At 40.7% G+C, this 13,393-nt stretch overlaps 1 protein-coding gene across 1 annotated transcript in view; it reads left to right on the top strand.

Annotated features, from left to right (window-relative positions):
- The first annotated feature begins 5,020 nt into the window (after nt 1-5,020).
- Nucleotides 5,021-13,393, top strand: part of LOC145941515 (uncharacterized) — a 175,234-nt gene continuing 166,861 nt past the window's right edge. The window contains exons 1-3 of the mRNA XM_083047624.1: nt 5,021-5,025; nt 5,599-5,732; nt 5,891-5,932. Coding sequence (XP_082903750.1) covers nt 5,021-5,025; nt 5,599-5,732; nt 5,891-5,932 — 181 coding nt within the window. The remainder of the gene's footprint in view (nt 5,026-5,598; nt 5,733-5,890; nt 5,933-13,393) is intronic.

Here is a 13,393-nt window from a genome sequence, read left to right as displayed (position 1 = left end):
GAAAGCCGCGCCGCAGAATCAATTTCATTTTTCAATTTCATCCGGTCGTAGAAGGAAAAACTATTTCGACGAAGGAAACGTACCATTTTGCGTCTTACGTGTATACGCGCGGGTAGGAGGATCAGGAGCTTTGCTCTCTATGATTACCGTGTGCGCTAGTTTTGAGCCGGACAGACAATAACGCAGCCCGACTCCTGACCTAACCCAAATAACTTCATCTTGCCCAATAATACCAGCCCCCGTGTATACATGTGCATATGTGTGTGTATCTAATATTTTTACCGCCTTGAGGCCACAATCTTCCGAGATCTATATACCGGTAGCGGGATGTACGTCGCGTCGAAAATGAGATTTTCATCTGGATCACGCGTAACGTCGTCGTTTCCTCTTCGAAAAGAAAGACGAGTCTCGGCAAAAACACCGGCGCCAACGAGCAGCCGCTTTCCGCCGTTCGCATAATTGTTGCTTCAATTATTTACGGAGGTTAACGACGCTCGGCCCGGACGAAGTCGCAGTTGCTGCACGCGCCAGTTTTTCTAGAGCACGCGTAAATTTCGTTTTAATTATCCCGGGCAATTCACGACGGGGCGCGTAAGACGCGCTGGTTTTTTTTTCTTTCTCTCTCTTTCTCTCTCGCTTCCGGAAAATCATAACTTCCAAGGCACTATAAACAAAATAAATATAAACCGGCAATCTTTTTATCGTTTCCATATTACGTCTCGCGATCGCACCGTAAAAGCGGTCATAATTTCTCCTTTCCGTTTTACGTAATCGACGTTCCCGCGCTCGCCGAATTATAAAACTAGGCCCGATGTTAGTGTAATAAACGAGAGTTAATTGCGTCGCCGCGACAGCGCGATGGAACACAGACGGAAGTACGACGCGCGATATCGTCGTGAAGATGCCGTTCGATTTTTCGGTCTGAGAACGGGACGACGACGCGAGGCTGAGAAGGGGTGAGGGGGCAGAATCTCGTGAAACAGCGAGTATACTGGTCGTAAAAATTTACGACCCCGAACGAGAACCAGGCAGGCCTTATCTTTTCTTTCACACCCTAAATGACCGACACATCAGCCTCTCTCTTTCTCTCTTTCTCCATCCTATATACTATATGTATGTCGGAGGACTTCAGACAATTTTTGTCGGCGATTCTCTTCCTCCTTCGCCGCCCCGTTCGTCCTTACGCGCCGGTTCCTCGCTTCATTGCCGCACATCCTGCGTCGTTTCGTGTCTTCCCCCTTCGTCGTCGTCGCCCTGCTCCTCCCCATCGTCGTTGTTTGTCGTCTCATTTTTTTCGTCGCGTCTAGAACCGTTACGATCTCCGCGAGGAGAGGAGACCAGCCGATTCCCCTCGCGACCTCGGTGTCTGGAATGTCGACAACATGTACGACAGGGGACGGATCCAACGTTTATTAGGCATGACCGAAACGCGTATCCACCACGATCTCCCCGACGACGACTTTGCGTGTTCGCGAGAAAAATTCGTGCGCGTGCGCCTGTGCTTGTCATCTCGCGGACGACGGAAACTCGATGTCCTTCAACACAAACGTGCGACATGTACCTCGGGAAAATTTGACGGCGCGGTTACACGCACGAGCGAGATTCCTACGGTCCGTGCGACGATAGGGCGAGCCGGTCGTATTATAAATTTCATCTATGTATTTCGCGCGAACGATGTTTTCCGGAGAAATAATTCTACCGCGCATTATCGTTAATCCTAAACTCGACAAAAGTACAAGTGCATTTTGCCAGTATCGAAATTAACCTTGTTCCTGTTGTTTGTTCAATTGTTTTGCACAGATAAGTAAAAAATTCAAAACTTTTAGAATACACATTGTTTTTATAAAAAATAATTGTAATATTTAAAAAATTAAAGATAAAAATGTGTAAATTGAAGACGTGAAAACATATTTCAAGTAGAAACCACAAAAATCGCAAATTTGATCAATAGGAATAAAAATGTTTAAATAGCTCCGAGAGAGAGATTTTTAAAAATTTGAAAATTTACCTTAAAAATTATTATTAAGCTAATACGTCAATATTTTAACTCCAATAATTATTTCATAATTTGGTAATGATGGCTTTAACAAAAACAATAAATACGTGACAAAAAAAAAACATGTAATTGATTAAAGTTTGATGCAACCAGCAAAAGCATTAAAAGTGAATTGCTACTGTCGTAGTGATTGCTTTCGCGCTTTTCGGGCTAATAGAGTGCCTCTCTTTTCGAGGTGAATGACTAATTAACATCCCAATTAGCAACTCGTTCTACGCAAAGATCTTGATATATCGCATCATACAGTGCGCCGGATTGAAGAAACCTGTTAAAGGTTGATTTATGAACTTCTTCATGAGACAGAGTTAAAAAAAAGTTGATATTCTCATATAACTATCGTTATGAAATACACGTTTCTCTGAAGTGATATATCGAGACTTCTCATATTTCTGTAAAGTCTAATACATTCAGCTAGCTTTTACTTTTTTTATTAATGACAAAATTTGGCTTGTCTCAAATAATTCTTAAAACTGTTGTTGCATACAAATATTATTATTTTATATTGTCATAATTTTTTGAAAATAAAGTCCCGTGCTATATATTATATTTTTTCAATTACAATGTTAGACAAATATTGCAAAGTTAGTATAATATATGCTGCTATTTGCAATTTGCGATTAACTCGTGACATATCAAAAAATAGTGAACAGAAGCGGAAACATTGGAAGTTTCCTGGTTTTATGAAAAAGAAGTGTTTTTATATATATTTATTTTATGAATATTTTTGGCAAAAAATTGCCAAAAACATATTCATAATTGAATGTACATGCAACAGTTTCTTGTATAGCCGTCTGAGTGTTTTTCCTTTCTCTTTTTCATACTCTCTATATTAAATATTCGTATAAAATATACGACATATAACATACTAGATTGACCACAAGTCACTGCTGTCTTGACAGAAATTAAATCTTTCATGGCTTTAACGAATTTTCTAACAATAAGTAAAATCTAAATATTTTTATAATTTTATTCATAAATTTATAATTTCTTTAGTGAATATTTAAAAAAAATCATTTTTTCTCTTTTATATCTTATCCTTTTATATTACAATCCTCTTATCTCAAATCAACAGTTCATTAATTACAATAATCGAAAGATTAAAAGGGAGCGACAGAAAGAGAGAGATCTTTTTCTTTTTATAATAAGCTTAATTTTACAGTGCAGTATGCAAATTGTTTAACTGCGAACGCGCGCCAAATTAATTTTGTATGTAAAATATGGAAACGTGATTTGTCAGTGGATTTCTCTCCATCGATTCTGCTATATGTGCCGCGAATTTCGAGTATCAAACTCATCGACTCCATTCCAATCGATGCGTATTTATTCGTGTATTTTTAAATGCTAAGTCAAACGAAAATTTACGCGGTTGTGAGCCATTCCTCTTTGATGGGTACTCTTTCGAATGTTCACAGCAGCGATTTATGCGTACGGGCGACGCGGTAAAAGCGATGTTGCGTTCTGGATGGACAGCTATCCACCAGTGGGCACGATATTTCGATATTTATGAACAACTACCGTTTTGTCGAGCTTTATCGCGGTAATAATGGAGATAAATATATATGCGCAATCGTAAAAGAATAGATTCATCCGCACCCAATTATTAACACGAGGGACTGATTCATTTCTCTCTGTCTCTAATTCATTATTTTTTAAAAATATGCAGTCAATGAAAAAACAAACTTCTTTATTATTTAAAAAATATATAGCTATTTCAGCAAATAAAACTGCCATCCCTTTACGCTCTGCTTTTTAGGAGAATAAATTCCGATCTATAATTATAAAATTATATTACTCTCTATATTATAAAAATTACACTATAATTGTGCTGTCATTCATTATATATTTCTGAAAGATTTGAATGAGAATGTGTGTATTAATAAAAAAAATTATTAAAAATGAAATTATAAGTTAACAGTGCAAAAAAGGAAAATGAGAGATAAAGAGAAGCAGTACAATTTAATAAAAAGTTTAATACTTTTTTACAAAGTTTCCGCGAATAAAACGAAACAATTTTGAGAATTTTTTTCTATTTAAAAGCAACATTATTACAAAAAAGTGTGCAAACTCATTATCGCACAATCAACAACGCACACGCGAGAGAATGCAGAAAGTCTCATTTCCTAACTGCTGGCTGTCCCACGTTTACGTCGTTTCTCGACAAAATTAGTTAACAAAGAATTTTGCTTTAAACCGAATTCAGAGTTCTGTCGAGCAATAAAGTTGGTCAACACTTGTTAGCTGTTGAAAACTCGTTTACATTACCGATATTTGTTGCGTAACACGATTAGCCAACAAAGTTAGATAAGAAAATTGTCAATGTAAACGTTCTTTTGCAGTAAATAATGTTATTGCCTCGTAAAAAGGATATATAAATTTCTTATTACGATCGAAATTAAGGAAGCGCGCGAGAGACCTCGTCCTGTTTCCATCGACTTCCGTATTACGGAGAGCCGATTTTTTTTTAAACGTAGGAGATTAACAGCATCGCGAGCATTCTCCGTAAGAGTATTAGACTTACTACAAGCACTTGGCTTTATTTTATTAATGACGCGTATCCAATTAGCGGCTTCATGCCGCGCGGCCACGTCACTGTTTTCCATTTGTCATCCGTTGGATATAAGCGCCGATGAAAGCCGTATATTCTATCTGAACTTTCTTCATTCACGGCTGTCCTCGATCACGATGACACGCGGCGAACGTGCCTGGTCATCGCTACGGAATAGATCATCATCTAGTGATGCCTCGTGCACGAACCGCCCCTCAAAAGACTTGACGTCTTCGTAAGAACGACTCTTCTCTCCTTCTCTCTTCTTTCTTTTCCTCCTCTTCTTTAAAATGATTCATATGGTGTTATCAAAATACTCGAGGACGGGAGCAGTGAAAAATCGAATTATGAAGATGTTGTTTTATCTATACGGAATACGAAAAAGAAAAGATCGTTCAGTTAGAACAATAAAGTTCACGATGAGGTGTGTGTGAAGCTGGCGTCTCATTTCGTAGAAATTCATAAATAATTAGTTCTGGCTTTATTTTCAATAATTTTAGAGTTTTTAAAATAGTTTGAACAAATAGTTTTGGTCATTAAAGCAACGAAAATGTCTTAGTACAAACTGAGACGTCAACTTTACAATGCATCTTACCTCATCCTACGGTATTATCCTTATCAGTAAAATTATCAATATTAAAAAGATATTTATAGTTTTACATAATTTCTAAGAAGACTTCTTCCTTTCAAAAATAAAATATTAATTAAGCTGAAATAAAAACAACCGGATCTCTATATAGATATTGATGCCAGTTGATTTTTGAGAATTATACTTATATAAATAATAATAATAATTATTATTATTATTATAAGTATGTATTTTATTTGTTACAGGTAGCATTGCTGATACGCTGCGCCCGAGTTTGCGAGATTCTCGAGTGCCGAACGAATTGTTGCTTCGCGCGATTATAGTTTTCGAATCGTTTTTTCTCATTGCAAGTGCAATGCGCGAAATACGCGTGTGTCTCACGCGTCGCGTCGGGAGTGCCGTGTAAAGTTTCGCGTGTCGGGAGTGCCGTGTAAAGTGTCGGGCGATCGTAATTATTCGTGTTATCGCGAGTATCGTGAGTGCTACCAAGAGAGGAGGAGGAGGCCCGGGGAGGCATCGGGCGACATCGAGGCAACTAAGCGGTAAATAAAAATATTTTTTTCTGAACTACTTTGTTTATGAGATATTCGACCGTTTCCAGACTTTCAAAACACCCTATATACATACATATGTACATACACACACACACATACACGCATGTATATAGTACATATATATAATTTTAATATTTTGTTTTCAGATCAATCTGCTGTGTACTACAACTTCGCTATTGCACGTATCGGTGAGTGAGAAATTGTTATTGTATTTTATTTTATAACATTTCTATAGCGGTAATAGGGGGTAATGTGTGTGAAGCTGGGGTCTTATTTCGTGGAAATTTATAAATAATCAACTTCACGCAGCATCTCACTTTGTCCTACGGCATTTTTCTTATTAGCTAGCAGTTTTCTTATTAGTTTTATTATCAGAATTGAAAAGATTTATAGTTCTGTATGAGTTCCAGCTTCACACACATCACGATGACTTATATAAAAAATGTTTGGTTGAAACTTTAAAAATATTTCGCAAGAGTTAAGTATTAATATTTTAGAGTTAATATTTTCTCTCGAAAGCTTAAATCGATAATCACAGAACTGTTTAACGTTGAAGATTTCAAATTGTTCGGCAAATGAATGCGAGAGGTGTAAACAAATAAAAGAATTCTATTCATTAATTAACATACATTAGCATATAGATATTGTTTTAATGGAAGAATTTCAAAATTTTAAATTTATCGCATGTTGCTGGAATCTAAACGTTAAAAAATAAAAATTATAAAATATAAATGTGTATCGGAAAAATGTGTAAGGAAAAATGTTTTCTCTTGTTTTCAATTTATCCTCAATTTATGTATAGAAATCAGAAATAATATAAGCCAAAATCTTTCTCTTTTTACGTATAAAAAAAATAAGACCATATCGCTAGTCATATGTCGAGCGTCGGGGTTTCTCGCGAGGACACCTGTTGGTTATTACACGTGCTTTGTTACCGCCGGCAAACTTGTTTAACTGCAGTTTTGATTGCCTTGACAAGGGAGAAGGGCACGACTTACCTCTTTATATAATCGCTACAAAACGCCCCCACGTGCTCTCCCTTCCTGTCACCATTAGACACCCCCCGAGATGTATTACGCCCGAGGAATGTACAAAAATAGCGTCATCCTCTCGCTCGTTCTCACGGCTCAAGAGCGCCGACAAATCGACCGCGACGCGCTGTTAATCGCGCAAGAGCGAGGAGGGTCCGAGAAAATTTAGGAGCCGCCTAAAAATACGTCCGCGCGCGCGTCTTTCTTCTTCATCGTGGAAGGGATATCCTCGACGGGAATCGACTTAATTGTTCGTCGTGCGGCGAGGAATGCGCCGTAATTAAGAGAGGTGTCGCGACGATCCGATGCAGAGTCGCGGAGTTCGCCGGAAAATTGCCGGGAAACGACCAACGCGGGGACGGCGCGACGACGATGGCTGATTCTATTATTAAGAGGCGGCCTTCCGCGAAGACCCGGAGGGGAAGCTCGGAGCGATTTTCGAGGGACGCGTACACATGCGTCACTTCCCTTACGGCTTTTTAATTAGCTTTTTCCTCGAAGGCTAACGAGCGCGTTACCCGGTAGCTAGCTAGCTAGCTAGCCGCCCTCTTCGCAGGATCTTTGGCATATCGCTGGTAGAATGACGGAAGGTAGAGCGAGAGAAACAGAGGCTCATCGTCGAGAACTATTTTCGAGAGAGCTTTGCTTCGCGCGCGAGATACGGCCTATTTATTCTGCCTCTAAAAGTAGTCACCGCCGAGAAGTCACGTCCGCTGTATCCTGACCCTCTATCTCTCTCTCTCTTTCTCTCTCTAAGTTCAAGGTAATCGAGTACGAGAGTATTTACACTCTGCGGCACCAAGGGTAATTTATCGGTCCGTACTTTTCGAGATGGAGAAACACGTTCCTCCCCTACGTCGATTCTTGAGAACTCGCGCGCGACGTCGTCTTAATAACGAGAGAGACGAGGCCTTTGATGTTCAAATATATATATCGGGTCGATTCGACTGCAACTGGCACGCGCATCGAAACGCGGTATATACATATTCCAGGGAACGTATAATATATTCTTTGCTTATAATTTGGAATTTATTTATCTTTGCATCTCTTCTCGTAATTATATACGCGCTCCGTCGGCGATTCCTTTACTACGGCAATGCGTGAGAAAGAAGAGCCGGATAAACTAGGTTAAATGGAAAAAATTAATTAGAAAATGAAAAGTACCACGCCAATGTTAATTTATTCTGATGTTTGTGCCGTTGTTGTTAAAATTGGAATTTATTGATTATTCTCGAGTTTCCTCTCATCATACGTTGTAAATATCATATTCTTGAAACTAAAAAATACATAGTGTTGTAATTTTTTTACGAGTTGAAAATAATGAAAATGACGGTGCGCATTAAATAAGATTTCTTTTTAAATCTATTATTGATGAATTCCGAGCAAGGACATCAGGCTTCCTTAATACATTTTTTAATATTTATTTGTCATTGTCGGAATATATTTTATACCAACACGTCATTATAAAAACGCTTCGCGATGATCCTTGGGGTGGGTACAAAAAAAAAAGAGAAAATTCAAAGTCATTATATCGTGAATCCTTGCTTTCGCACACACTTATTTATAAAATACATTGTTTGCTATTTCTCTCTCTGTCTCTCTTTCCCATGTCGAAGTTTTTTGACATCACTTTAAAAATCGTTGATGGATAATGATTATCGCGAGAAGGATCCTCGATCGTTCCCCTCCGAAATTCCGATTCGGTTGGATAAATCCCGGAAAAAGAAGTGGCGAAAAACGCGAGCGGCTCGCGAGCAGAGAGACAGAGAAGGAGGAGAGGGACAAGAAAGTAGCGGGGCATAAGAAATTCAATTGCTTCGTATATAATATCTCGCGAGAGAGGGTCAGAGAAGCAATCAGAAAAAGCCCGGGGCGATGGCTAAACGGTCTGTGCAACGAGTTTATCCATTTGAGACACGGCTCTTCTCTCACTTGGGCTCCGTTAACTTCCTTCGTGCTCTTGTTTCCCGTAATATTCGCACCGTCTCTCCTTCCCCTTTCATCTCATCCTCGTCGTCGTCGCGTTTTTGCATTATTACACTCGGCTACCTTCGACTCCGCGCCACCTTCGTCTCCGGAGTTCACTCTTTCTCTCTCTCACCACGCGTCGTATGTAAATTATTACACGAGCCCCTAGCGTAAATTTCCATTCGCGATATCACGCGGCCTATTTACGCGTCGTTTCAAACGGTCCCGGGCTCGATCATTACGGCATTGATGGCGTCCGATAAAACTCTGTCCGAGAGTCTCACGACAGTAACTTAATAATAATCATCAGGCTGCGATTCGAAGCCGCGAGAATCGAGAACGTCGAGATCGAGATGGGCGCTCATCAGTAACATTGGCCGAATCTCATTTACATTTAGGCGACAATTGATGCAGGCTTCACGCACTTGATTGCCGAAAACGAAAAAGCATTCGTATATATAGTTCGTGAATTGCGACATAAACTAAGATCGGAATCGGCGTTCCTCCACACACGATTGTGGTTTTCATCGCTACGATTATTACAACTTTGCTGCAGCGAATAAATAAATTAATCTTTCACGTATAATTTGACGACACAGTCTGATTGATATATAATATTTATTGCAACTATTACTTTCGAAAAATATCACCGATAATATATATAATGTTTTAAATATCTGATATCTTGAATTTAATTGCATATCAAACTTTAAACTTTTGCATAATCTTCGTACATAAAAATTCATTCATATATGGATCCCAGATGTCGGTTTGGATCGAAATCTGACCTGAAAGTCTTCAACGCAACAAAAAAAGGGACGCGAAGGCAATCTCGTCGTTGCTTCTCTTCGTCGCGTCGATAGAACTACATACCCGTTTAACGAAATCGTGCAAAAGAGGAAGCCGAGCGGGCGAGCCCAGTCTTCAGTATCGCATTAGCTCGATCGTATCTTCGTTCCGAGCATCTCGGTCGAGTTGTCAGCGAGGTCTAGCCCCGATAAATGTTTAATGCGAATTTAAGGCTCCGTCGCGCGTTGTTCCCTCCCTCCCTTCCCCTCTTTTTCGGGAGATACAAGTCCCTCCGGAGAAGTCGTCAGCGTCCACGCCGGTCGTTGTCACGTTTTCGTAGCCGCGATATAAATTCGACTGCCCGGACTGCCGGTCATAGTCACGCGAACAGTGGCGTGGACGGCGTTTTGTGTACAAGTACACCCTCAGCCTCACCCGGGGAGGCCGGGGATGTCTGAGGGTGTACTTCTAAATTTACATTCAGCATGGGAAAATTATGCGGCTGCAAAAAGCACCGCATCGTCCAGTTGCACACACCACCCCCGTTTCCGCCTCCTTTCGGTCTGTCGCGAATCGGCCGTTTGTAAAAAAACCGGCGTGTTTGCTTTCCGAAGAAAAGTCGTTACTTCCAGCCGGCTTAAAATATTTGCATTTCGACCCGTTTCGCCGGAACTCTACTCTCGCCCGGGTGACACTTATCTCGCGACGACGTTTCGGCGCCGCGTGTTTGGGATATCTCAGTCAGTCAGCTGATTACGAGCACGTGAAATAATATCGCGTCGTTGCTCTTGTGCGCGGATAAGAATTATTACACGCTCCGCAGGCGAGCGAGCGAAAGGACACATGTGCGTGAGCGTCGACATAAATTAGCCACGCAATATGGATCAAAGCACGGGCGGCGGGAATAAGCGGCTGTTGAGCGACGACAATTAATCATTTATCGCATTTAATCGGCCGAGAATTCCACGCGCGCCCGCGGATCTCGGACTGAATTATACACCGGGGGTCTCGTGGCGATGACTCGGTTAATCGATCGCTGATTAACCCGATGGCTTATCGATGGTATCGCGGACTCGATATCTTCCGACACGTGACTCACATAGCTTCCGCACAATCGCGATATATGTAAATAGAGACACTCGGAGATTATTCTCTCGGCTTCGTTATCTGTTTCATTAGAAATATCGGACGCCTAATCAGTCTGCCATTTCTTTCATCTATATGTAGATAAGTTAATTACGTTTAAATGAAATTTATTTTTTATACACATTACTTTCTAGTTTGTCGAAATCTAAATTAGATTGAATGGTTTATTATTAAATAATTGTGTGATAATTATATTGTGCTAATTAACTGTGCTGATAAAAAATTGATTAGAGTATCTTATCGCGTTAATTTAATGAATATACGTTAGTCATTTTTATAGAAGGGACATATATTGGGGATATACATTAGCCAGACTCTGCCTCATATCACTATAGATTTAATTAAAGAGCATCCGTCCAGAAATAGGATGTGTGAAGTTGGAACCCCTATGTTATGCTATCATAGTTCTGTTAAGAGTTCTGAGTTATTTAGAACTGTAGAAAGAGTTCTTGATAATTTTTAGAAATAGTTCCGGTCATTACGATAACGAAAATCAGTTTAAAAAAATAGGGGTGCCAACTTCACATTTTTTTACACATCGAGTTCTAATAGTTTTGAGCAGAGTTTTAAGGTTCTTTTAAATAGTTATATAGTTCCTGATTATTTTTTGAAAGAGTTCTGCAATTTTTAGATAAAATACGTACCTTCAATATCGAAGATATTTCTAAAATATCAAGTTCTCGTGAAAAACGTTAGAGTTCGTGATTTTCTAAATGTTTTGTAAAAGTGTATTAATTTTAAAAAATCAATCCCTTCGAAACTATAATATAGATAGAGCCATGCGGTTTTCACGTTTTTTCTTGTCTTATCGAGTACGATTCAGAACTCTAACGTCTTTCCCCAGAACTTGATATTTTAAAAATATCTTCGATATTGAAAGTATGATTTTTTTATCTCTATAAAAATTGCAAAACTCTTTCAAAAAATAATCAGGAACTATAAAACTATTAAACAATTTAAATTTACTCACCTCACGGTTGCTCCTTTGTTGCCCGATGCCTCCCCGGGCCTCCTTCTCGTACAAGTTTCGAAACACTTGCACTCGCGTTATTTTTTTTCGTTCGCAACGTGCGGCGACGCCCGCGTGTTTCGGTAAAACGCGAGACTCGCGAGAGCTTTATTCGCGCGCGAATAAAACCGAAGCTCCATTTTCGCGTCGCCGCTTTTTCCAAGACCCACTTTTCGCAGGGGCTTATCGAACGAAGATGATCAAGAGAGCGACTTCGCCGCGACGTACTGAAGTCGCCGAAGGACGCAAGCGAGACGAATATTGAGCGAGATTCACGGCCGACGAGATCAATCTCACGCGTGCGATCGCGATTACGATATTGGTACGTGCGACGCGATCGGATTTATACGATAATTAACCACCAAAGACGCTAATTAATACACTCGTCCTTTCGCGGAGCGGCAAGAAGCGCACGAACAACCGAAGAAGAGCACTGGAGGTGGAGCTAGACTGGCACTGCCAGGTTCGGAACGCGCAACGATACGTCGCGCCGAGTCGTAGTGGTGGGGCATTGTAGGGATCGCGACGTGGGAGCTCGGCGAATCACGTCGCGACTACATACCCGCATCACTACGACCTGGTGGGGGTATGTAGTCGCGACGTGATTCGCTGAACCTCGCACGTACGTTGCGTCGCGATCCCTACAATGCCCCACCACTTCGACCTGGTGGGAGTATGTAGTCGCGACGTGATTCGCTGAACCTCGCATGTACGTTGCGTCGCGATCCCTACAATGCCCCACCACTACGATTCGGCGCGACGTATCGTTGCGCGTTCCGAACCTGGCAGTGCCAGTCTAGCTCCACCTCCAGTGCTCTTCTTCGGTTGTTCGTGATTAACGGTCGCGCGCTTCTTGTCGGTCCGCGAAAGGACGAGTGTATTAATTAGCGTCTTTGGCGGTTAATTATCGTATAAATCCGATCGTGTCGCACGCACCGACATCGTAATCGCGATCGCACGCGTGAAATTGATCTCGTCGATCGTGAATCGCGCTCAATGTTCGTCTCGCTACATCCTTCGGCGACTTCAGTGCGTCGCGGCGAAGTCACTCTCTTGATCATCTTCGTTCGATAAGCCCCTGCGAAAAGTGGGTCTTGGAAAAAGCAGCGACGCGAAAATGGAGCTTCGGTTTTATTCGCGGGCGAATAAGCTCTCGCGAGTCTCGCGTTTTACCGAAACACGCGGGCGTCGCCGCACGTTGCGAACGAAAAAAAATAACGCGAGTGCAAGTGTTTCGAAACTTGTCCGAGAAGGAGGCCCGGGGAGGCATCGGGCAACAAAGGAGCAACCGTGAGGTGAGTAAATTTAAATTGTTTAATAGTTACATAATTCCTGATTATTTTTTGAAAGAGTTTTGCAATTTTTATAGAGATAAAAAAACTTCAATACTTTCAATATCGAAAATATTTTTGCTTATATCAAATAGCATAAAGCATGGATCTGCAAACAAATAATGCAATAATGATATTGTTCAATACAAATTAACGCTACGAATAAATTATAATTTTATTTAACATGACAAAAGCCAGTCGCAGCAAGGTTTTATAGAACGTGGCATTGACCGGATTTGAATATATTATATTCGTGTACGTCGGGCGTTGCTTTTAACGACGTTTAGCGTTGAAAGGCAAGCGGTGAAAGAGATAAGTATCGTCCCGACACCTATCCCTCGAACGCAATTGGCGCAAGTCGCGATATTAATTTTG

This window comes from Prenolepis imparis, unplaced genomic scaffold (assembly GCF_030444845.1).
Source record: "Prenolepis imparis isolate NDT839.2.m4 unplaced genomic scaffold, iyPreImpa1.0 SCAF_10, whole genome shotgun sequence".
In the NCBI taxonomy this organism is placed as follows: Eukaryota; Metazoa; Arthropoda; class Insecta; order Hymenoptera; family Formicidae; genus Prenolepis; species Prenolepis imparis.
The sequence above is the reverse complement of the archived record's forward strand: the minus strand, read 5'-3'. Positions and strand labels throughout refer to the sequence as shown.